Below are 25,351 nucleotides of genomic sequence, written 5' to 3'. Positions count from 1 at the left end.
TTAAAGGCAAACATCAAACTGTTTGACGGGAAATAATTTTTTACGAGTTCATATATGTTAATGGTTGACGGCACACCCTGATGTCATCTCTATACTATTTGACATTAGATCGTAGTGAAAACGTTTGTTTTGAGATTTTTTTGTCAGGAGAAACGTTCACCTTTGACAAGTACGCAAATATGGATGTAGATGTATAAAATGCAGCCGCTTAAATCTGGCCGCTTTGTTCCACTATTATACCTTTCGGTCAGCACTGATCACCTAATTACTTTTCTTATTAATGTTTTTTTTTTGGGTTTTTTTCTGCAAATGGCGCAAAGGTCGCTAACTGGCTGTTAGTGGTACTACGGTCCGAATTGCTCAGTTTGGAAAGCCGAAACTGTAAAAGCTAGTAATTTCTAGCTGCCATAGAAGAAATCTATTTCCTATATTTAGATAAAAGCGTGTGGAAGAAAAGACGCAGTAAAAGAATACGCAGCAATACTTTTCCATAGTATGAGCAGTTTTATATGGGAAGATGAAGTCCGTCACTCACAATATTGCCAACAAATGAATAAGCTCCTCAGCTTGTTCCGTATGCGATATGTGAACACAACAATTTGCTGGCCTGCCTACCAGTCAGTTAACAGATCTCAATAACATTTCGTGTTAACACGTGTAATTTTTGTCGAGAACCCTAAAACAATGAACTGAGTAGTTTATTGTGCTAGCACGATTACCACTGGACCCTGATCATGGGTCTGCTCAATGAACAATACGCGTGCACGGCACGTGTATGTAAATCGCCCGTTGAACACTCTACTTTCACGGATCCTTGGGCTACATTATCCTAGCGGTAAATCGAATTGTCCCATTTCCTACCTGCCTGCCCATTCAGCCGATGCGCGCGTGGCAGTTTCTTTTTATTTTCCTTAGGGGGTAATCGTAACCGCCGCCAAATATCAGTGACATCTAATCTTGAAGATACGTGAATGTCCAGGTTCGAATCCGAGCATAAACACGCTTCAACTCGTGCTGGGAGCCAGCCGTCTGTCTGACGGAGGGCTTATCGATCGCATAAATCAGTTCCTGGGACAGATCGGCGAGCTCGAGTAAATGCTGACGTTTAGAACACCTGCTGGATTTCTTCACCTGTGAAAATAATTGGATTTTAAAGCATTTCTTGCGAAACCTGGAGCTATAGTGATCAAAACATAACATTAAATTGTTCAAAACCATTAACATATATACATATAAGAATTAATCTGAAAAAAAGGTAGAGCGGGGTGATTTGCCAACGTGAGTAAGGTGCAGTTTAACATGGTTTATTCCTATCTATCAGTCGTGTAGTATAGATTTATTTGCGGTTAACGTCAGCTGGTAAAACGTTAATCGAAACTACGTTTACATAGGCATAAAAATTTCTGACCGATAACGCTTTACCCTAATAGGTCCTTTAAGTTCGAACAAGAACTTCCTTTAGTTAGATCGCTTGCCTTTCCTGTCCTTTGCAACTATCTAGCAACTTATCTCCGATTGGTACTTCCTTCAACTCTTACATGTACCATATACTTGCACGTTTAGCTATAGGCTATAAATCACAAACATAAAATATACAATACCGTATTGATTCGGCGATCTCGAACTGCTGCATGTTACAGCGTCAGGTTTCTTCGTCAGATCAGCAAACTAAACACCGCCATCCCTCTGATTATCAAATAGCGACGGTTTCGCTTCGCTGACATGTTTGGTATTGCGTGCTCGATATTCTACAAAGTGGTTAATATTTATCGTTTCGTAAAGTGTCGATAGCTATATCAATCCAAGAGTTAACATCATCTTTGCCGCCACTTCTCAACAAGAAAGTACCACAAGCGAGTAACACTTGTCGTTAATTAAGAACCGTGAGCATATTTAAGGATCTTTGCGATAGAGAAATAGCAACACGTCTGCGCATTAAACGAATAGACATCTGAACCTTGGGCCTATAGCAATCGATGCCAGTGCTCCCTAACGTTCGAGAAGATCCGTTTCAGAAAGTCGAAGTCAAAACCAACGTTCTTCAATATTTTCTTCTACGAAGTTCAAGGTAATCTAATGTACTCTGTAGCCATATTGCGCAACATATGCAAGTAATAAGAATGAAATTTCTAACAACAGACTTTTGGACGAGACTGCAAGCTATGGAAAAATTTTAGGACGAAGCTTTGTGTGGATAATACAGACGAGAATAAAAGACAGAGCCATCATCGCACTCTGTCATGGTAGTAATTTTAAATAGCTGTTCAGAGCCATCACGACCACTTTCTTGATTTGTCTCGACAAAAAGAGGGTCATCAAATAGGAACGGCCATGTTGATTTATATCGGTGCGCTACAAAGTACGCTCTGATGGCGGTTCCCTCATTACAGGCCTTGTCCTTCATTAGAGATACATAAAATATGTATTTATTATGTTGGAACACCAATGTTTTTTACGTTTAACTCTCCACTGTTTAATTACATCTATAAACTATTCGAAAATGTTCTCGCTTTTACACGACAGGTTTTCACATAGAACTGTTGACAAGGGGAAGAATTTTCACGTCAATGCAAAACAAAGGAAACAATAGGTAGCTGTGGGAGATGCGCCTAAACCTAGAGTTAATGTAAACATCTATTTGACAAAATTCATGACTTGCGATTAGTGAAACTGGAAGTGTCTCGTACATTGAGAAACGCCAACGAGGTGGTCTACCAGGATCTATTTATGGCCCGACTATATTGGGTAAAAAATCTATTTAGCAGAAAATATAGGATAAATTAAACGAAGTCGTCAATCTCAACGATAATAGTTGGCTGCACATGTCAAATCCTATAGAAGCTGCACTGTAAGAACTCGAATAGATTATTTTCATAGACCCATCTTACTCTGCGGAGATCGCTCTGAAAAAAAATCACTTCTTCGGATCACTGAAAGATGAGGTTAGTAGCCACACAGTGATTCTCACAGCCACGGTAGACGAGCAACTTACCTTAAAACTTTACGGCGAGACGAAACAAATAAATTGATATATAGAGTAGAGAATGATGAATGAAGAGCGCTGTTTTTTTTTATTATGCGAAGTAACCAGAAGTATCAATTTCATGCTTAAAGTAACTTGAATTACCACTAAATTAATTTGATTCATGATAAACTTTTTGAATAAGCGCATATATTCAAACCTTTGGTTATGTTTAAACTTTAGCCTATTAATAATAATGTAAATCAACCTAAAGGGTTAGCGTTAATATATGCGTCTGGATTAAACCGCCGTGCAGCTGGAAGATGGCCGCAACACTGATTTTCTTGGTCGTCGAGTACCTCTGCATGCACAATATAACGCCTTGTTGAGGGCTGATCGGGCGCCGTCAAGCCCATCTGTGCCAATGAATTTTATCGGAGTTATGAACTTTAAAAACATAAGCGAGGGTAAGCAAGAACTTTGAACAGCGTTGTCTCAAGTTGTAGTACACATACTGATGCAAACTAAAAGGAACTGAAATGATCTGCTACTTAGAAAAGTTACCTTAGTTTGCCATTATGCCAGGCAATATAATATATAGTCGTGTTCTTCCTTTTATTATGTAGCTGGAATGATGTGCCATGTGCTATCTCAATCATTTCATACATCAATATACTATTTCGAGCAGTACTCGTCTCATAATCCGCACATGACACCTGGCAAAAGATTCAAACACACTGCTACGCCTTTAATACACAAAAAAGTGAGGCCAGCTCCAGCGACCTATTTAAGTATCTTAATTTGCGCAAGTCTGGTTGGAGCAAAACGCATGCCAGTTTTCCAGGGTCCTAGCAGTTCTTGCTGTCTAGCTGCCTGGGATATAAGGACATCATATATTTCGTTATTATTCTATTTGTTATCTAAGGACAACAGTTTTTGCGGGCACTAATCTATATCGAGCGATAATTTACTGTCGAAAGTCTCCCTTTGTTACGGATACACTTATGATAATTTATCGACCTCTAGCGATTGTAAGAAAAGAGCCTACTCTTACGAAAAATTATAGGAAACGCGTATGTGCTAGCACTAAGCTATAATTAATACAAATAAAATAATAATGGAATATATACTCAGGTATTACTATCAGCAAAACGGGGTATAAGTTATTTAAAAGCTCGAAGGCCTTTATTTTACATCGGCGCAACATATACAAAGCCTGGAACGATTATTGCGTTTTTTATTTGCGCCTGGTTTCTAAGACTGTATAGAAATGAAAACAAATAGTTCAACGAAATTTTCTTAAAGAGTGTTTTCTAAAACGTCACTTTTTGCGAACATCTTTACCCAATATAATAATGGTTGACTACGACTGCAGCTAAAACAAATAGTTCAATATTTCAAATTTTCCTTTTCGCCTTCAATTTTGTAAACACCTACTACTTGGCAAAGGTACGAATGAGCAAGTTGACATTACCATGTCGAGTTTTACCAAAATTTAGCTCAATCACGTTTAATAATATAACAAAATAGTAACCCAACGAGCTGCATGCGTTTATGTGTACTTATCCTGTTAAAGATGCTTGTTCCAAGTTTGTAGAACAAGTGCCAAGTTACGTTCTTGCATGTTTGCGTCGATATGTAAAGCCCGTTTTAGATCAATAGAAAAAAGATCAGATTAGATTTTGAGAGGGAGGGCTTTTTTTGCAGTGCTTCTCAATGAACTAATACTGTAAGTAACAATCTACTAACAAAAACGTTCTTTTACAAATTCGCTGAGCCCTGGTTGGGATCTGGTCCTCTTACCAGATCATTGTAGGCCTTCAAACCATTTAACTTCCTCTGAGGACAAAATCCCACCGACTCATCGAACAGTTAGCCATGTAAGCTAGTTTCAACTGTTTAAAAATGGATGCACGTTCCCAGTAATTATGAGAAAAAAAAAAGAAAACATTTTCCTTGTGTTCTAATAGTAAATACTACATCCTCTGTTATATCGGAATGACCGTTTACATTAGGTTTTTGGTAATAATAAGGGTCATTGTCTAGCAGCATTAGATACTCATATTTTGCAGTAATATTATATAACATATTGCAGTAATATACACTCAGGTAACCTGGACTGATTCCTACGAAGGTGCGCTTAATATCTCTTTCAGCCAGCGAGATTATTGCTTTTACCAAACAGACACATTTTGATTTTCATATGCAATGAAAAGTAGAAACCAAGGAGAAAAACGTTTACTTGCACCGAATCTCCATTTGGAAATCCTCGATGAAGTTATCTGGGTGTCTAGTGAACAAAGTTAAATTATAAACGATGTAATTAAAATAAAATCCTGTCAACAAATTGACATTTTACATAAAAAATGCGACTTTCGAAATTATTCATGGTAAGCAAAGCCTAAGCTAAACAATCCATTCGCTTCCATTGCAAATTACATGATAATTGTACACCTAATCGACGATCTACCTATATTTATACTTATTTTAATAACGTTTTTTTTTACTAACTTCAGCCCAGTGTAGTTCTATTTTATCTGCCTTAATTCTTATAGGCAATAACCGGTTGGCTAGAGATGTTTTGGCAATATCTAGCTTCGCCGATGCGCCGTGTGTCCTCCATGCAAAAGCTTGAACCCTTCAGTGCTGTTCCTCTTTCCGCTAGTACCTATCGAATCAGTAGAAAAAATTACGCCATGTGAACGACCACCAGAACACTAGAACTGAAGGACTCCTGATCGACCAACGATGGTTCCCAGACACCATCACCCGCTGGATATTATGTAATATAAAGTATCCGATGTGATCAGACAAGCAAATTCAAATCCAACAAACATACCGAATTAAATATGCAAATTAATGACCGTTTTTTTCAATTTAGTCACGTCTACTATGCAGTAAACATCATATATTAGCAACAACGTCAGTGTATAACATGGCGAAAGTCAGTAATGGGACAGAATTTTATTACTAAATCGTTGAATCACTAAACGTCTATTATCTGTTTTCATAGGTGGTAAAATTAACCTCGAGACGAAGAATTCAGATTACCCCAAAACACAAACGATTGTGGGATTGAAGTTCATGGATCAATGTCTTTGCCCCTGGCACTGGCTTAATTATGCGATGCAAGATGGAAAAGTGTCCCTTAAAAACTTGCCCAGTGTGCACAGATTTTCCACGAAAGTAAAAAGGTAACTATCGTAAAGACAGGTTACAATTCAAATTACTCGATAGTAGTAATATTTTTTTAATTTTACTCAGTAGAAATTTGCTCGTGCCCTGGATTTACACGGGACGAGCTTAACGACGACGTTTTGCAATTTGAAGATATCCATGAAGAAGTGGATACGTTCATGCTCGAGGGACATGATACCACGGCCATGGATCAGTCAATATAATATCCTCGAGAACGAAGAAATTCAGTTTTCGAGTATCCGGATATACATATCTGATGTACCTCGTTATATTAGTACGATCAATTTCAACTGTTATATAATTGTACGTTTATCATCACTGCTTGATCAGAGATGAAATCTAGTCATGTGCCGACGGCCGGCTTCCATATTACATATTAGAACTTACCCGACCCAGAACAACAATCTTCAGATAAATAAAACGAAGCGATGCGTTCCCCATGTCTACCTAGTTCCATAGGCATAGGCTTGTCGCGACAAGGGCAAATGGGCACGCCGTGTTACTTATTAGCTGTCATCTCATAAATGTCCTAGCACGCGTAAGATTTTAGACAAAAACTCAGCGATATAATGTAATGCAGAAATGTTACGCTACAAATATTTCTATATTGTTTCTTTTCAAATTACTTATTATTACGCCGGTATCTGTCCACAACTAGCTAAACTATGAGCTGTTCACCTTTAGAGATGTTCGCTTAAAGTATATCATTCACGCATGAATTTTTTTATACTGATTCAAGTTACGTTTGACAATGTATATGACAACATCTATAGTCGTGCCTACCGCGTGCCTTAACAATATATTATGTCACAGCCAGCCCGTAATGCGCCAGCTGTAATATATTAAATATACTTGAAGGAATCGCAGCGACTGTATCAGCCCGTGCCGATAATCGGTAGAAATATCAGCGAAGACCTTGAAGTCGGTATGATCACTCGGATGTTTTGCATAATTTGCTTTATCTCTAATCATGACATTATAGCGTTCAGCCTGTGTTCTCAACAGTATATATATATATATATAACTCAGTGGATGACTACTGAGCGAAATATACCTTGTTCAGATATTTAATGTTGTTCTGTTGTACGCTTAAAGCACAACAACAAAGCATGAGTCCTTGTACTCAGGAGCTATAGCTAAATTAATCAGCATGTCCTTTATCGTCCTATGCGACGACTACTCAAGCCATTTGCTTTGAATTATAATAAATAAGTTGAGAAATAAGAGAGATTGATGAAAGATCAATTAAGTTGCTATGATCGAACGAAAAACTTAACTAAGCAACCATCTATACATGGAAGTATTGCCTAGACAAATGCGCCTACCTAGCCTTTCACTGCGCCAAAGTTCGTAGCTCCAATTCCCTATCTGTAGGTAACTATCTCACTCCTAAAGGTACCGACGTTTTATTTTCCATTAAGGGGGCACTTCCCGGAACTTACCGGACTCTTCAGGGCCAGATCAGCACGCCACCCTTACCTTTTCGGCCAGATACAGAAACTCTGCTGGTATGGCCAGTACAACCCCTATCTATTCACTGATGTTTATAAAGATCATTATGTACTATAATGGCGCTTTACTACCATCTGTTGAAACAATCAAAATTTCAATATAGCATAAACGAGATGCGACCGCTTACATTCGAATGCACTACTCTGCTCACAATTCCCCGAGGCTAACATAAATATTTTCCTCTTTTATTATTTCTTTGGTATGTTATGTATTATAGTAGTATTATAATCGAGAAGGCATCTCGCACAATGCTTCCAATCTGTGATAAGATAATTTACGTACCAATCTTCGATTTCGATTGTAGTGCGTAGAGAGAAAGCGATGATTTTGTCTGTTCTAAAGCGTTTCAGTCTCATCAACCACTGGGACAAACAACGGTTACTGCAGTGACGGTTTCGAGACCGACAGATGGCTTTCTCATGGAGTTCACCGTTAAGCCATAACGCTAACTTCGTGCAAGCCGACAATAATCAGCCGTTTTTTTTTGAAATTTTGCTCCGGCTCACCAATAAATCCCGTCGACGACACAGGCGGAACTCGCTGGCGATAATTGTGTGTGATGAGCTAATTTCAAGTTGTATGCTTGAATATCTACACTATATTCATAAATAACTCATATAATTTGGTCATAGAGATATATAAATATTTTATGCCCCACGTCATAAGTTTCAGTTAGCCGGTGGGTAGGCAAATAGAATATTGTACATAACAGACAAGCCTATAGGCAAGCCAATATTATGACCTCACCTAGAATATGCATATTACTTCTTTAAATCAAATAATACTGTTTCTAACGAATAGGGTCTTACAACGCGATTTATACGCCATGAAAAGCATGTGATATCAAGAAACAATTTGTCTGGTTTCCTGCGGATCATGCAAAGCGTACTCAAATAACGCTTGCAGAAATGTCGTCCCAGATATCGCTCCTGAGCGATTCCTGCCAATGTGCCTTGGGGCACGCAGTCATAAAGTTAATTTGAAGTACCGGAACGTCACAGAACGTTGAAGGTGTATTTAACTTTATTTTGAACGGTGGCCTCAACAAACATTCAGCTCAGATTGTAATCTGTCTTTCGTTTCGAAGTTCCGCCAGCTGCGCCTTCGTAACGACCACTGCATCTTCTGCTGCCAAGGCTAGGGGTGAAAACATGCCAGCGGTGAGGACGCTCACCAAGCAAGCGACCATGCAAACATTATGAGACTTAGAAGAGTGAACTGCGCTTTACGACCTACCGTAGATAAACATGAAAAACGACATGCCGGTGGGTTATTAGGTAGACAGAAAACCCTTTCACGTGACAGACAGAAGGGATCAGCTATAAATTCACTAATTCCCCTTACATTTAAATATGATCTGATAAAGCCAATTTTAAGTGAAGCAACTGTTATATAAATCACAAACGCTCCATAGTTTAAATTAAATATCACTGGCCATCGTATTTGATGTTCCAACTGCTTTTTCTCATTGTTCTTGCCCCGTTAACATCTCTGTCAACGTTTGGTAGAGTTATATCATTGCGTGTAACATGTCCCCTTTTGCGTCCGCCTCAGTCAGCTGTTCACTTATCATAATACGTTCCAAGGTAGCAAATTGGCATAGCAAATTATTCCGTCGCCTTGTGCGGACGTACCGTTATTGCAGTGACGGTTATTATTGTTGTTGTTGTTGATGTTGTTGTCGAAGGAACTATTCATATCGCTGCAAGCGCTACGTCTATCTGCTTAATGCTGCCCCAAGAGAAACGGTAATTGTAACATCAGTGCATGGGTCTTTCATGGATGCTAGTGAGAAACGCTTCCGATGTCTGTCTCTTTAATGAAACTTCATCGTACGATATTGGCTTACGCGGTTAACATTGACTAGGTCAGTGTTCTATAACTATGGGCTAGAAAAAGGAATCTACGGTAAGGATTTATACAGTCTGATCATGCGAGAACCAGGCTAGCTGTTTCACTGCGAACTACGCTTTTCACATCGTGCGATCGTGCACAGGTAACTGCTTGATGTTTTTGAGACAAAACACGTGGAGTACACTGCTTTTTTGTTGGTCTTATCTGTTACCGTTTTACTGTGTGGTGATCAGTGCGGATACGAATTTATCGGTCTGTTTGTATCCCTGCAATGCTCGGGCATCGGCTTAGGGACTCGACGATAGAAACACGCACAGTAAACGCGTGCATCGCAAACCAAAACAATAGCCCTCATTCTTCTCAAACAGTCGAAACTGGGCCGCAGCTATTACTAGGTAGGGTTAGCTTTGACGAGCGCCTCCTGGGGCCACCATATGGCCGCTAATACACGTTCATGACACAATGAAGTGGAGCGCACCGGGGAGAAGGGCAATCTGATGACATTTGCAAACAGCTTTTTTCCCAGACGCACTCATATGGCATGTTGGTTTCAACAGTTTTGCTAGTTCAACCATAACTCCACGCGCAGCTTTCTTTTTTACATCCTTTTGGCTTTTTTATTTGTTCCTGATCATCTTACGAGCCATTAATACCATCTGTCTTTCACTGCGGGAAGCACAGAGGTCGACAGTGTTTTGATCGTGAATTTGTTTCGTTTCGCCAACGTTCACGGACGCTGTCGGTTACCCAGAAAGGTCCTGCCGGGCAGACGTCACACAAGATGTAGAGCAAAGCACGGACAACACAGTTTGCTCCTTCAGACGTAGCCTCGATGCGCCGTCTCCTAAAACCAAAAAAAAAACAGCTCGGTCCAGCTAGTAACTAAAGACTGCTACCCCTCCTCTATATTACACAACGACGGTAGTCCTATAATATCGACAGGCTCCCGCTAATAACGGTTACCTCTACTACTATTACTGCCTGGATGTACCTCATAATCGGCGGAGTCGATCCGTCGTCATGGAGGGGTTACTCTCTATGGCAACGACTTGTTCGCTCTGCTGACGAGTCGGCCGCCACTCTCACCGTTTATCCATTATAGCATCTTTATGTGCTCGTAGTTGCTGCTCAATGCTGCTATCGATGCTGATGCTAATGCAGCTGACGACAGCGAAATATAAGAATTGGTAATTTAATGCCGTCTATCGGAAGAAACACGAGGTAAGGCGAAGGAGGCCAAACGACGTCCTGATCATAAAAATTAAATATGTGTTATGTCGCTCCTTTTTAGACAGCAAAGCATGTAACAATTTAGTCGTTCTTCCACAAGCTGATACGTCGGTTAGTATAGTTCAAAGGAAATCTCTGGAGAAAAGCATTGCTGCCTTACCCTCTTCGAGGGGACCGTCCCTCTTAGTATTAGTGTGTACGTTTTTTTGAGCAAGGTCAAAATCAAACTCTAACCACAATTTCAACAACTGCAGCCTACCTGCCATTTTATCGAAACACAAATGCTAGGACTTTCTACGTTTTAGAGAATATTAGTAAAAATTAAAGATAAACTATACATCTGTTGAAGATATCGTGAAATGCACGGGGCGAATTTCTGAAATGAGCTCCAAGGAACCCTGCAAAAGCAAACAGTTACAGTCCTTTGAGACGTTTGTGATACTACTTATTACTTCTGTTCTTGCGATATACCTTGAAGCAACCTGAATGCTAACCAGAACGGTCGTAACTTGTCCGTCCAAAGATTAAATAATTTGAGACATATCGTTCGAAAGTCAGGTTCCAATGAGCGCACCATGAAGTCATCGTTTCACAGTACTGCTTGCTCAGAAATAGCTCAAGTGCATGTCTTCGATCAAAAATGCTACCCTTCTACGATTATCTTCACCATATGTCATTAATGAAGGGAAATACCAAATGATTCATACACAGGTTAGAGCTATCCCTGTTGGCCGTTGTTAGCCATGTATTGACGGCATAACAGTGCATTATTATAAATCAGATATGTCGTCATCAAGGTCTATAGTTTAGGTCGTCCGGTTTATAGTTAACATATACCTTCAGAGAAACTTGCTACTCTTGCTATATCGCATCATATTGCTTTGCTTTGAGAATCGCCATTATTTCCCAAAACAGCAGGCTCCAATTTAACAATCATGGCTTTTCTTTTTTGATGGCATTCGATTCAGGTTTCATAGGCACATTTCTTAAAGAAGCACTTGTCGAGTTCGTTTCAGGTTCTTAAATTATCTGGGTGGAACAAATCCATCCTCATGCAATTTCAATTTGTGACAAGACGCGGTTATTCACCTGCCCCCTTACAACGGTCAGCGACCACATAACCCTTTCGACTGCATGTTTTACTGCGTCGTCTGTAGTTACTGAAACCGCTCAAAATGCCCCTACGCACTGTCGTCACTATGCCATTGCAAATGAAAAATGACGAACTTGATCGTGCTACGGCCGAAAGCGTACAGCGACATATTCAGTACGTAACACGAGAGGCAGAGTTCTCTATTCGCTAAACTGCTCGTAGGAAACGATGTCGCTAAACGGAGCCTATTTCAAGAACAGCGCTAAGACAAAACCTTATTTCCGCGTTTTCACCCATCCTATTCCTTAGAACCAGTTTACCTAGCGCTACTTATACGACGCGCTTTTATTGTCGCTAGCAGCATTACGTTAACGGAATCGTTCGACGATGTACCTATTTTGCCACGTGTCCATTCCTGGACGCTGCGCGTTCTATTTGCGCTAATAGCCAATATTCTTCACTTTGCCGCTTGTTTTTTTTTTTGTTAGTTATATGGGTATTTCCATCTCTCGCTCTCTCTGAGCATTTCAATGGCTACAGGGCAGGATGCTTTCACTTGGTACTACGGGTCTGTTCGCTTCGTTGGAAAAAAGAAAGCAAGGAATAGACATTTATTACACTCCATCACGATTGACAGCTCTTCGACATAGTAACAACTGTTCGAAGTTCACACAAAAACATCGAGTAATCTTCAAACGAAGCGAGTACATGGTTGTACTTGCAAAGTCATGGTTATACAGTTCAAAGTAATTTTGCGTATCAATATTGTATTTATTAGTATCATCACTAGTAGTCACAATTGTAAACAATGATCTGCGACTTAATACTCGGTTGAACTAAATCCAGTACAGGTTATCCCAGACAATCCCTTTCACTGAAGTCAATCATTTTTATTTTGCCTGTGTTCTCTGAGTTCGACGTCGGATTCAAGCGAGCTGTAACGCCAGCGAGTTATCGAAGCTTGTAAACGCTGCGGATAGTCTGATGTGAGACCAAATACTTGACTTTCGCACCCTTTCAAAGTAAGGAACTCACTATCTTGATAACTACGTAGGCAACCTGAAATGATTCCACTCTAACACGATTTTTTCCTTCGTTAAACACTGCTTCATTTCTCAAGATAATCCCAGTGCAGGTCTGATCATCGAACGACATTCCCATGCCTAAGTCGTCCAAATAGCATCTTGGCTTGCAAAATACGTGTTCGCAAGTGTGATAAGCCTTATCATTCGATGAGATTTCCGCCGTCCGAGTGAAACTCTAAGCCTAGCAAACAGGAAAAGGTCGATGAAGATCAACTGTATTTGGCAAATGCAATGGATGGATGATGCCAATCAGCTTATCGTGAATGCTTGCCGTCGCGACTAGTACGCTATTTTTTACTGGTGCTCGTCTTCATGCGTAGTGTTCCCGATATTCCCGAAAATCGACTAACACAATTCCATGACTACTCCCAAAATACGGTTACAATCACTCCCCCGCCAATAGAACAGTTTTCATCGTTCACTGTATTGACGATGCCTTTTCAACAGGGTTTATAGTCTTGGATGATTAACCGCGCCACTCCACGTAGACTAGCTTTTTCATGCCAAAGTCTTCGGTCAGTGATATGATAAACACGCTTTTTCGAGACGCCTCTGCTATCTCTTTAGCCTTAGCTTGACAGTTCTCTAGCACTGTTTGATGCAGTGTTTTTTTTTTTTTAATATTTCCGGCAGTTTTAGTTTTTAGCCATAACACATCATCAACTGTATTCTGCAGGCCAAAATTTTGCCGTGGCAAACGGTACTACAGGGTCTCCGTAAACAGGATTCATTTCGATTTTAGTTTGCGTGTTCGTATTGCCTTTTAACAGCAACAGCTCAACGACAATTGTTTTTCCACTGAAATACTAGCGTTAACTGTAACACGAGTATTGTTCAACGCATGCCGAGTAATAACAAATAACGCCGCTGTTATTTTGAAACCTCTATTAGTTCTCACTATAATAAACAGAATCGGAGTAGAAACTGAATAAAATACAAGTGAGCCTTCAGTGATGGCTGAGCAAAGCTAAGCACGTTATAATCTCACGGCTAAACTTCGTTTCACTAGTTGTCAGTGGCTCACCGCAGTATTAGTTACATACATTACATATAGGAACTTACGCGGCGTTTATGGTCATTTCAGTTCATTGACCACGACGGCTAGAAGCTGATAGAACAAATTTATTTCGACTAGCTACGAAACGTCCTTATCTAGGCAGTAGATACTTCCCATCTGCTACCAACCATGGCTATATACCATACATACATATTCCGTACTACGCGAATGTGTTTTGCAGGCAAGAGCATCCTATCCCTCGACATAGTGACATAGCTATAATAGCGAATTTGCTAGCCTCCTAACTTCAGTCATTATGTGCGTTGAAGATTTTTCCCGATGCCACCTTTTTACATCCTGTGATTTGGTTTGTCGACAGTAAGAACCTGCTCTTTCAAGCGGTTCTACGCGATGAGTTATGTCCGATTTTACTTCACGGGACACTAGTGGATTCTTAGGGGGGCGCATTATATTTGCTTCGAATCTTTTGCGCCAAAATAAAAACAACGTACCGTGTACTTGTACTGCTCGTACGCCTCAGAGTAAACAGAACGTATCAATATAAATTAATAGCATAACTAGATTTTCAACCTAACAAACGTCCTCGAGCCAGGCGTCTAGCAACTTCGTGGAACTGTCAGAAAATGGAGAGAGGGAGGGCGGGAGGGAGGGAGTCAGACCTAGGTACGTAAATGAACTGCAGCATAGTTTAGCTCTGTTAGTTACAATTAAAGACATGTCACGAAAAACAGGTAGAACGTACGGTTTTCTACGTCGAAAAACACTGAGGATAACCCAGCCGAGCGTTATGATGGCGATAACACAGTCTTAAGCCACCGTTCAGATAAGCATTTGCTGTCAGTATTTTCTTTCCGCAATGGCCGTCGTCAGCTTGTTCAATCCAGCAGCTGGCAACAAACAATTCATGGGTGTGACGTGATCTTCGCTTGTTTGCCTGGCTGGTCGGTTATAGATCAGTTTCGAGGGGTAAGCAAAGCTACTAGGATGCATCAGACGAAGCGTGACAAAGCTATCGAACAAGATCCGTGGCATTTGTGCTGGCTCGTTTATTCACTGAAATTTAGCCAGGCACTAGACAACAAAATGTGCTTACGAGACGTTGACTTTGTGGCCGGTGCAGTAGAAACACTTCCAAAAATAATCCGCCAAGAGAAGTTTAGTATGGGGACTCAAAGAGTAATCTCAATAGGTACCATGTACACGTACAGTTTCACTATGGCGTTTCTTCAATTTACCCGGCGAGTAAATCACGTTTCGAGTTCAGGTATAGGGGAGGTATGATAAATTATAATAGCTCAGTACGGATGCGGCCCACGTTTGCTGGCCCCTAATCGGCATGAAATCTATGATCATTCGAAGGTCTACTGAAAATTCACTTATCTAATCACACGCTGTTTATCGCGCGTAACAATTTAGCAGAAAACGTCTTGTAGACAACAGACAGTGACGGATACGCTAATTCAATTGGCTGACCTCTGAGTTAGTGCATGGACGTGAACCTAGTCGGATTCGCAATATTTTCGCGTCTACGACAAGATGAGACCAAAACAACAGGATGATTATCACTCAAGGATGCAAGAAATAGCTACTTAGAACCATGCCATCTTTCAACATCGGTAAGAGGAGATTAGGTCATATAAACACCACCAGTTGCCCTCATTGTTACACTGGCCAACAACAACAATAACAGTAATAATTTTTATTACTGTTATAAACGCGTACCAAAGCAGTAGTACATACTTGTTGACGGTGTTGATGATACTGATTCAGAAATGTTCATAATGTAATCCTATAAATTTGCCAATGCAGACACATACATGCTCGACCTTTCTACGATGTATATAATGTATGGGCGGATATGGGGCAGATAAAGTTTGCCTTCTGAGTTTTTTTCCATATTGTGCTTCATTGTCGCTAGTGATAATTAAGTTGTTTTTCTTATTGGCGGTGGCGATTGCAATAGAAGCATTGGCCATATATGGCGTAATTCTCAATCGTTGTACGTGCGTAAAACTCGAAAACGTTCAGTAATTCAAGGAGTAACGATACTGGTTGTGGCTGGGCTTCTGCAGCTAAAGAGTCGGTTACATTTTCGCTTTTTCGTCCTGTAACTCTGCTTTAGCGTACATGTTAGAGGAATTACTTTTAAAGTTAAAGCAATAAGCCTCAGACAAAGACAACAATAACAACAACCACGAGAAGGTTGCAGGGAGTGAAGTCAACTTTCTTAGAGGCTGCAGAGTTGAGCATCGCAATTATTCGATCCGAGATATGTTTTGCGGATTTGTTTATTTATAGTTCACAATCTTTCAGCGCGTAGCTTGCTTAGCGATAGTATTAAGTTTAACTGGCTTTTGCTGATTTTTCGGCTGATACCGATCACCTGGAGCTTAGCTGGACCATTAGTAATGGAATGTAATGTAAAACCCATTGCTAGCTAGCAATGAAACTTTGCGTTTACATTTTTTAGCACTACGTCATTCCCTCAATTCACGGATTTCTGCTTACGACTTTGATTTTTTTCATGCCACCTTTTTTGTCGTTGAAGCACAATGGGTCAGTTGTATCGGCAGGCGGTATATATGAGCAAACATAGTCTACTGACAACGAGGGATGCCAAATGTCGTCTCACAGTCTGCAAGTATTTGTAAACATCGTTAGCAATGAATCAAACATAACCGTAAGCATGTGTTCTATTTAAGGACAGATTCTGGCTGATAGCCGTCAGCCATGAATAGCACAAAAAAAACATACAACGTTGGACTGCTTTAGCTCTACGAATGTAGCGCCGAGTAACGCCCGTTAGGGATCCGTAATTACGCCACGCCTCGCCTCGCCTCGCTGTCTTCTTGGGGCTTTTTTTATTTCGACCATCGGCCACTGAGGCGATGAAGAAGTACATGACCCGAGCGTTCTGGTCTAATAAGTACCTGAACATTTGCTTCCTTAACAGGCTGCATCTGTGATTGTTTACATTGACATTGGGATTCTATATCTCTATTTGTTCATACACGTTTAGAATCGGCCTGATCGGACTCGTACCCAAGGTAAGCGGAGTGTGTTAAATTATTACTGCGTATGCTGGAACGGACTCAGGGCTTGCATCGCTACGAAAACACGAATGATATTATTGCATTATAGGCTCGTTCTGCACTCTACAAAAAGTCATTGCATGCATAATTAATACTCTCATCTTTTTTTTTACGTATATCTAGTGGCACACGTAGTGGGCAAGCTTGATTGTGGGCGCTTTGAAGTCCTTGATGTCTTTTTCCGCTATCTTCTTTGCCAGTTGGCTGTTGTTTCTTTTTCCCCTGTTACACTGCCTGTTGTTGTTGGTTAGGCCAACATTTTGTATCTTCTTCTGCGGGGCGGCGACACTTCTCTGTCAGCAGCGCTCAGCTGCTGGATATGAATCGCACAATGGTCTTTCCGTCGCAACGCTCCTCTTACCCCCCACCCCCCCCCCCCCCCCCCCCCCCACCCTGCAGTAGAACTGGAACCGGAGAGAGTGGAGGCAAGACGGTTGGAAAAGGAACCAAAAGAAGTGGTCCGTAAGCGTTTTTTTGCATTTCTTTCAGAGTGGCCACTCGCTCGTACAGCCTGCAACGATGAAAACAAAAACGCAAGCGGAAACGAGACGAGGGGAGAGCCAAGTGACTGCAGAGACCAGCTGCTAAGACGCCTTTCCATTCCATTGTTACCACGCGAGGCATACCAAGATGAGACGCTGACATCGACTCGATGTCATGTCAGCTAGCTGGGTATTAGTCGCGCTCTCGGCAAACAATCAAATAACTGAACTGCACAGAGGGGTAGAACAACAACAAAGTAAGGTCGTTCGCCGAGATCGGTGTCGTCGTGCTGATGGCGGCAGCCATGCGAGACCGTTCGGTATACAGTACGACGCACTTATCATAGACAGATGATCGCGCCGATATTCTGGATAATGGTCGACAAACAGAGAGACATACACGAATACACTACTTGCTAGCCCACAGAGTAATATAATCAGTAGTGCAATATGGGCTCGACTTTCTTTCGCTTGGCAATTTTGTGTCCCCAGTTGGGAGTACCAGTTCGGCTCTGTGGTTTCACTGAAGACACAAAAGAGCATCTACGTAAAAATATCGGTGCACGTAAATTAAACGTAAAACATAATGATCCGTTTTTGGTTTGCTTTTATGGGCAATGAAACACTTACGATAAGAACAATGATATCGGTTTTCGGATCAGTTGCACAACGAACCTATACCTCACCAGGTTAAGCAATTTGGAATGGCTTGCACAGGGATGAAGTTCTGTCCAAAACTAACTTAAACTACTTGGTATGTTTTTTGATGGAGCAATGGTGAATTGAATATAAGTAAGCCAAATTCTACTATACGTATCGACAGTAAAGTATGGCTCAAGCAGAACGTCCCAATGATATGTTTTGAAGTCGTTCGTTTTAACAAGGTCTGTTGTCTTAAGAGCAATGGTCTCATATTAGCACCCCACTAAAGAGCCGAATAGTACAGCAGCTAGCATTCCGTATCCTCAGAGACCACGAAAACATCATGACTCAAGTAAAACTGTAAATTTTGTAAACCACATCATAGTTGAAGCGGACGATTGACGCTTTGCTAGGTCTGATCGCCGCTATAACCTGTATATTGCCCGATCGCTTGCTGGTGCTTGGCATTAGCCACGTGAGAAAATGACAGCCCATATTTGATACCGATGTCACTGAAAATTCGGTCCCGAGCGCTGCTTAGATTCCGCCGGTCATCTGATAAGGCTGTTGGGGATCTTGTTCTCCATGACTAGGTTTTAAAAAGTCAAGGATTAACGACATTATGATACATTAGTAGATGATAGATACTGTTTCAATTGAAATTTCAATGAATTTTTTATTTCTTCAACAAAACAGGCGTATTGTTACTGGACTCGCTGTGTTCTATTAGTTCCGTGTAGTTTGCTCGGAGCGCGCCGCTTTAAGTATTAGTGATGACGCTGTGGGGTCCTTCGGAGGTTGCTGCCAAATTTCGTCGTACGGCAATTTGCGCCTATAATGATTATACCAACACAGAATTTCAGTAGACCGCGTTCATTTAATGTTTCCATTTGTCACAGAACCAATTCTGTATTTAGATACCTAAGCATTTGACCTAGTATACGAGCTCAAAGGAAGGATCTAAATGTTTTACTTTGAAATATTTGTGGTTGGACGACTTGAAAGCAGACGTTGTCTCAAAATTGTAGCCAGGAGTTCTAAGAGTGGCCATGACGCACACGGCGAATGATACTTTGTTGACCCCACCAGAATAAAAACATTATAACACTATTGACAGTTTAAAGTAATTAGTATAATGTTATTCAGTCAGAATTCCTCAAACAAAATACAGTTTCTTGAGTGACATCTGTCCTATAGAAATATAGTCGTTTGGTGGTTAAGGCCGGTTAGCCGACACTTAACTGAACGTCAGCAGCGACGTTATATACGTATGAGATGGAATATATGCACTTTTAATTGCGCAGTCGAAAGTAAAATTCGTACATAAAAACGCTTTTCGCTCAAACGTTTTCTTTCAATTTGCTCTGGTAGGGATTCTTTGTGTGCCAGTCATATCTGCTTTATATTGACGAGCTTAGTTACTCTCGATGACAAATACATCATTTAACGTAACGAGCCGTTACCCTTTCAGCCTCTGTCACCGTAACGCGTACGCAGTGGTAACCCGTTAGAAACGAGTCCGTTCTTCCTGGGTCGTCGATTTTTACGAGTCAATACAGCCAGCGGCGGCGGCAGCAGCAGCAGCAGCAGCAGCAGCAGCAGCAGACAGCTGTTTGACCACATGTGGCCATTACATAAGAAATGGTTGTATAAACAATATACATAGAAGGCAATCGGGCACCATCAGATACGTCGTATTTGATTATATTTGCACCTTCATCATGTACCTGCATCTGTGGATGCTTACCTCACCGGTCGTACCTACCGTTTAGGGCAAAGTATCGGCCATACACGGACACCTACTAATATACCAGATGCTGTCTTACAGCGTTTTAAAATAGTTTCGTCGACTATTCATAGCAATGCGTCGTCGTATTATTGAATGACAGGTGGTTCCAGCAGGCCTTTGTACGATAGTAGTGTTTTTATGTCGATTTGGTATTGTATTTATACGCATGTATTCGCGTCGATGTTTCCCTCTGTTTATACGCCTGTTTGTGCAGGTAGGTAAGAATGTCTTTGCCGTGCGCATCACACTTAGCATCGACCATATCAGCCAGAAAAGCAGCGTCTATGCACCGAACCTGCTCCTTGTATAGAGCCTACATGTGTTCTCGGGACGTTGATCGTGCGAGGTAAGCACTCGCTGGTGATCTTTCCCTACCAGCAGTTAAGAACGTATTGTAGATTCCGACTTTGGATGTGAGAAGCGCAGGCGGTGGCGACTGACTGAACAGAACAAAATATTATGACTCGAGGCACCTCGGCATTTCCCCCCATGATGAAATTATGCAGTAACAGCAATACTGGCATTAGCAAAAGCAGAATAGTCAGTCGCAACATTAGCAGCCATGGCAGACAGCCCACCCGCATGTCATTCCCGTGAGCATTCGCACTCAATGCTGTTTACAATTTGGCTCTTACTCTCCGTCTCCGATTCGACCAGTGGCTATGGCGACGGCGCCGTATGCGCGTCAGCCGCAGCCAGCGAGGGTAGGGACATAACCCTCTAAGCATCGCTCGTGAGCCCGTATATATACAGCCCGCAGGGTAATAACAGAGAATACTAGAATACAGCGACGTTAGTTTGCCACTCCCAATTGCCGTCAGTTATTCCGGTGTGCTTTCTGTTCTTTGTTCTGTCGACGCTAACATCATTACCGTTACGTCCACGACGACAAACGTCATCGCAACTGTCCCGCATTATGTGCGGGCTATGATAGGCTTTCTCTGAGCAGTTTAGTAAGCCGAGTGTGCTTGTCCACAACAACAGATTCTCGTAGTTTTTCCGTAGCGGCTCACATTGCTGTAGAGATGAAACACATGTTATAGATGAACTTTAACTAAATCACCTGTCTTGTCGATCTGTCCACCATCTTTATTGCTTCAAGCTGTGCTAGCTCGGTGTACAAACAAAGCAAGTGGCAATCAATTTACAAGCGGAAATTGACGGAGTACCGGCTTCGAGTGAGTAGGATTCATACTTGTTCTTTTGCATCCGGAGCAGGCGAAACCAGAGCGACATTAGAAGCTGCCTGCCCGCGTGTTTCCCGCATCGGTGATCTCTCTGCGAACGTTGCCAGTTCTGCCAACGTTTTGCATGCCTCTGGAGTGGTCCCGCGCTGTTCGTGGACCGGTGGCAAAGGCCTGCCCCGGTGGCCAACCGCAGCCCCCCTCAATTGTCCTGCATTGGACCCCGGGCAACGCGCGAGGCTTTCCAGAGGCTACCACTCGTAAACTCGATCTGGCTCGTGCATTCGACCTTCCTGACACCACATCCATTACTATAGTTACTTCCGCCCCGGACAATCTCAAATCCAAAGGCTTTCGTTCGATTCGATTGCACGCGACTTCCGGTTAGTACGCCGTAGAACAATGAATAGCCAGTCCCGTTTGCAGTTACAGTAAGTTGAAACGTGTACTACTCAACTTACGTTTTCTTTTTTCACCCAGTTTATTTTTCATTACATAACCACGCCATTGTTTGTTCCCCGCACTATATAACGATCAATTATTGTCTAACGAACTGCTAGTCAGAAAACTTCGTAGGTATATAGCGAGATTGCCCATTTAGGTTCAGTTTGCTGGAGCCATGTAACTAAAAAGATCCGCTGCGGTTTCTATTCTGCGCTTATTCTTTAACACTTCTAAATGTAGTCATTAAAGCGAGAGACAGCAAAGTCCACCATGGCAACTTTGTCATCGTTGAAAGATGTACAGTCGTCAGTCTGTGTGTGCGTGTGATGCGCAACGGCACTTATCACAAAAATCATTTGAACTTTCGAAATTTCTATTGAAAACACCGACGCATGCCCATGCCATTTGCTATTCATGGTACACCCCTACGGATTTAAGCATTATATTATCGCGTAAGGGGTGTAAAACGTAGACTGACTCCAAAACATTAGACATGTTTGATGGTGCACCTTCCTCTTGGCGCTTTTTCTCCGCCTTATCGGTTGATGTTGGCCAAGATAGGTTTTGATTAATTAGGCGCTTAGCTTAAGATGCTAGACAAGCATTATAAAACTGACATGTAGGTAGGTATTACGCAGTCTCTTGCAGCCAAATGTTATCGTACTCAATGCGAATAACTATTTAACAATGTAATGAGCGGAGGAATCTATTTCGAGAATCTTCCCCTACTGGCCATAAATCAAAAATGCCCGCACTTCCAGCAACAAACGAAAGCTGATAAAGGACGGACCCAATTTGGGAGATCCTTTCTCATCTGGATATAGTGCCTGCCAGTGGCGTTTTCACCGGCTGCACAATTGTAATAAAATATGTTACTTTGATATTTTCTCTTAGTGATGAAACCAGATCGTAGCGAGGAGACGCTCTTTTCGTGCCGTAAATCATATAAGTAATAACCGTATCGATTAACGTGCAGCAAAAACAAGAAAAAAAAAAGAGAACTTCAATTACAGCAGATGACATCTTTAGCCTACTCCAGAGTAGACATATTGAAACTAGAGGTCAATGTTGTTAATACAAAGCAAACAGGGACAATGTCGAATCTAGCTATATTCAACTAAGACTTGTAGACGCTTAACGTTAGTGGAAAGACAATTTTGTTCAGCAGTCGCTGCTGCTCTGAGTAATATGCCAATTTTCTCTTTGGTCTGCCTTTCTTATCGGCGTGGTCTGCGAGCCGCTTACGCTGGCCATGAAACCAAACACATCCACGTCGTTGTCTCGTGTGTCGGGTGTTTAGTAAATACAGCTCCTATCGAGTGACATACTGAGGCTAAACCTGCTTGCTACTCAGTTTTCATTTAGAAAAGTGCGATCAAACAGCGCAGTGACAACTATAGCGGCTCAAGTTATTGCAACTTTATTTGTTTAAGGTGAATGAACATTGCGGCAGTAAACTTCTTCTTATTATTTAAAGTGAACGTTAAAGTCGATATAAAATATGATCGATTTGCTCGCCGTATGTACCAGCAACTTCAGTGTGATTCCGTCGACAGTACCATTAGCCCCTAGAGCAGACGTGTACGCATGCTGCTCATAATATTGAAACTTAATCTGAAATTTACCGTTCTAACTTTCTCAACACAGATGCAGATCCGGCGGACATCTTACCAGCGAGGCCCTCGGGCATCCGCTATACTACTGTGCGGTATCCTAGCCGTATTATTCGATCCCTGTGCGACCTCAAAACCTCAAGACGAGTCATCTCGAGCAGTTCAGCTGTGTTGGGAAAGGCTAATCGATGCCGTGCGAAACCTAAGCGATATCCAGACCTTCGACCCCGTTGAAAAACGAGTCATCCGCGTGCATGGTACCCCCATTCTTTTACCCTCTTTTTAGCTAGTTTATTGAAATGCAACACTTAAGACGTCCGTACCAATAACATGTTGTTACTATATAACTAGCGATTTATCCTATGGCTTATTCGTACAAGTTCTTTGTTGCTGGCTTGCAGACGACGAAAGCGCTCGTCCAGCGATCGTGAGCTCATCGCGCCTTCTTACGGTGACCCGACGAAGCGAAGTATACGAGGTTGTCAATCGCAGCTCACCTGAGGGGCCTGTGATCGACTGTTGTCGCATTAAGTGCACACTCGAAGAACTAATTCGTTATGGTGCCTCCATAGGACATTAGACTAACAATCAGGACCATCACAACACGCACAACACGTAGTACACACATCCACCTACATATGCCAGTTACCTTCATCAGCATGACATGTTTCCACCGCCTATCATCTTCACTGCATATCAGACGTCTGTGCGTGGACGCTCCGACGGGGCATGGACGGCTTGAAACGACCGGATCCGATTATGCATGTCTCAAATAAGAGGGATCAACCTAATTTACCATATATCAGTGCTATGTAATCTGTATACCTAATTTATCTCAACACACATACATATATATAGATATAAAACACTGAATGAATGGTCGGACAGGTTAGGGTTATTTCGTTGTCTGACCAAAAATCACACCTTACACCCAAGTATTGAATTAATATTATCCATGATTATTTAAGCATTTAGCAGGCATACCATTATAGTTTGTCCCGGATTAATTTGTAGCTCAAGTGCAAGTCCTAACAAACTGAGTAGCTCTTAAAACCCGGTTCACCGTAACCACACGAATTCTCGTGACGGGGTGGCGCATACAGAGTTAGTCCTTGATTTTATGTAGGACATATATATATATGTATATGTATATATATGTATATATATATATATATATATATATATATATATATACATATACATACATACATACGTGTACAACATCTAAATATACATGAACATTTATTTAAAAAACGCAAAAAATTCTAACTTATATAACTCTTTCCTTATATCCTGTGTGTACTTCCCTTCGGATTTCGTGTATGGAGCAAACTGATAGTAATTCGACCTGCGCAGGATACTTGAACCTTCTCGTTGGGCAGCAATAAAAAGAACAAATTAGGATATTCCATTCGATCCACGGAAGTTTCGGCAGTCCACTGGAGATGTACCGCAAGTACACTCCAATCTATCGATTCCGTAAAATCGTACAAGCATTACCTCTCGTACATCGCGAACTCATCGTTTGTTAATGAAGGTTTGTAGCTAGAAATCTCCATTATGTTAATGGACTACATCATGAACACTCGTTGGAATAGAATTCTGCTAAATAAATAGACGACAATGTAAGATTCATATGTGTAGGTATCTTTACATTGACTATGCTCATTTATGTGGAACCTGATGAAAAAGACGTCGCTCTGATCCTGTGATACGCTATGTGCAGCTTCGAGGTTTTTACTCAAAAAAAAAACTTGCAACAAACAAAATCGGTAACATCAATTCAACAAACATAACATGTCGATTTTGAAGTCATGCTTCTTCTGTTTCTAGGAGAAGAAGTTCACTAACGAAGTGCTAGCAATTGTGACAATACAAACAATAAAAAGCTGTTCTTTATTAGAAAAGCGTCTTGAGTGGCCTTTTTCTAGGAAAAAGCTAACCCCGCAGAACGTCTTCACACTAGAATGAAATATTCTGGACCTTTGAGCGGCCCCTTTCTTAAAAGTATCCCCTAGACTGTTAGGTGTGAAATGGGTCGAGTAAACGCAATACTTCAAAACGTACTTTATCTACTTCACATCACGCTCGCTAAGCCTAAACGCGTTAGGGGAGGTCTAATAATAGGCACCTTAAAACTGAGTGCATTTTGT

General features: G+C 41.4%; 1 protein-coding gene and 1 long non-coding RNA gene across 5 annotated transcripts; one reads left to right on the top strand and one right to left on the bottom strand.

Moving 5' to 3' along the window:
* Positions 1–471: 471 nt before the first annotated feature.
* On the bottom strand, positions 472–15,237 carry LOC147753104 (uncharacterized). Of its 2 annotated transcripts, none has more exons than XR_015312186.1 (2): positions 14,695–15,237; positions 472–1,131 (listed from the first exon to the last, which is right to left on the bottom strand). It is a non-coding gene; the product is annotated as an uncharacterized LOC147753104 (long non-coding RNA). The 2 variants fall into 2 exon arrangements; XR_015312185.1 differs by lacking the exon at positions 14,695–15,237 and adding an exon at positions 1,602–3,005.
* A 5,478-nt stretch (positions 15,238–20,715) lies between these two features.
* On the top strand, positions 20,716–25,105 carry LOC111263180 (uncharacterized). Of its 3 annotated transcripts, none has more exons than XM_086969491.1 (3): positions 20,716–21,524; positions 23,233–23,455; positions 23,600–25,105. In XM_086969491.1, the coding sequence occupies exons 2-3, from the start codon at positions 23,233–23,235 to the stop codon at positions 23,776–23,778; spliced, it is 402 nt and encodes a 133-aa protein (XP_086825617.1). In that variant the 5' UTR covers positions 20,716–21,524; the 3' UTR covers positions 23,779–25,105. The 3 variants fall into 3 exon arrangements, with proteins under 3 accessions (XP_086825617.1, XP_086825620.1, XP_086825618.1); XM_086969494.1 differs by having other exon boundaries at positions 20,716–21,572; XM_086969492.1 differs by lacking the exon at positions 20,716–21,524 and adding an exon at positions 22,810–23,018.
* The last annotated feature ends 246 nt before the right edge of the window (positions 25,106–25,351 follow it).

This window comes from Varroa jacobsoni, unplaced genomic scaffold (genome assembly GCF_002532875.2).
Source record: "Varroa jacobsoni isolate VJ856 unplaced genomic scaffold, vjacob_1.0 scaffold_740, whole genome shotgun sequence".
NCBI lineage: Eukaryota > Metazoa > Arthropoda > Arachnida > Mesostigmata > Varroidae > Varroa > Varroa jacobsoni.
This window is presented reverse-complemented; position numbering and strand designations above follow the sequence as displayed.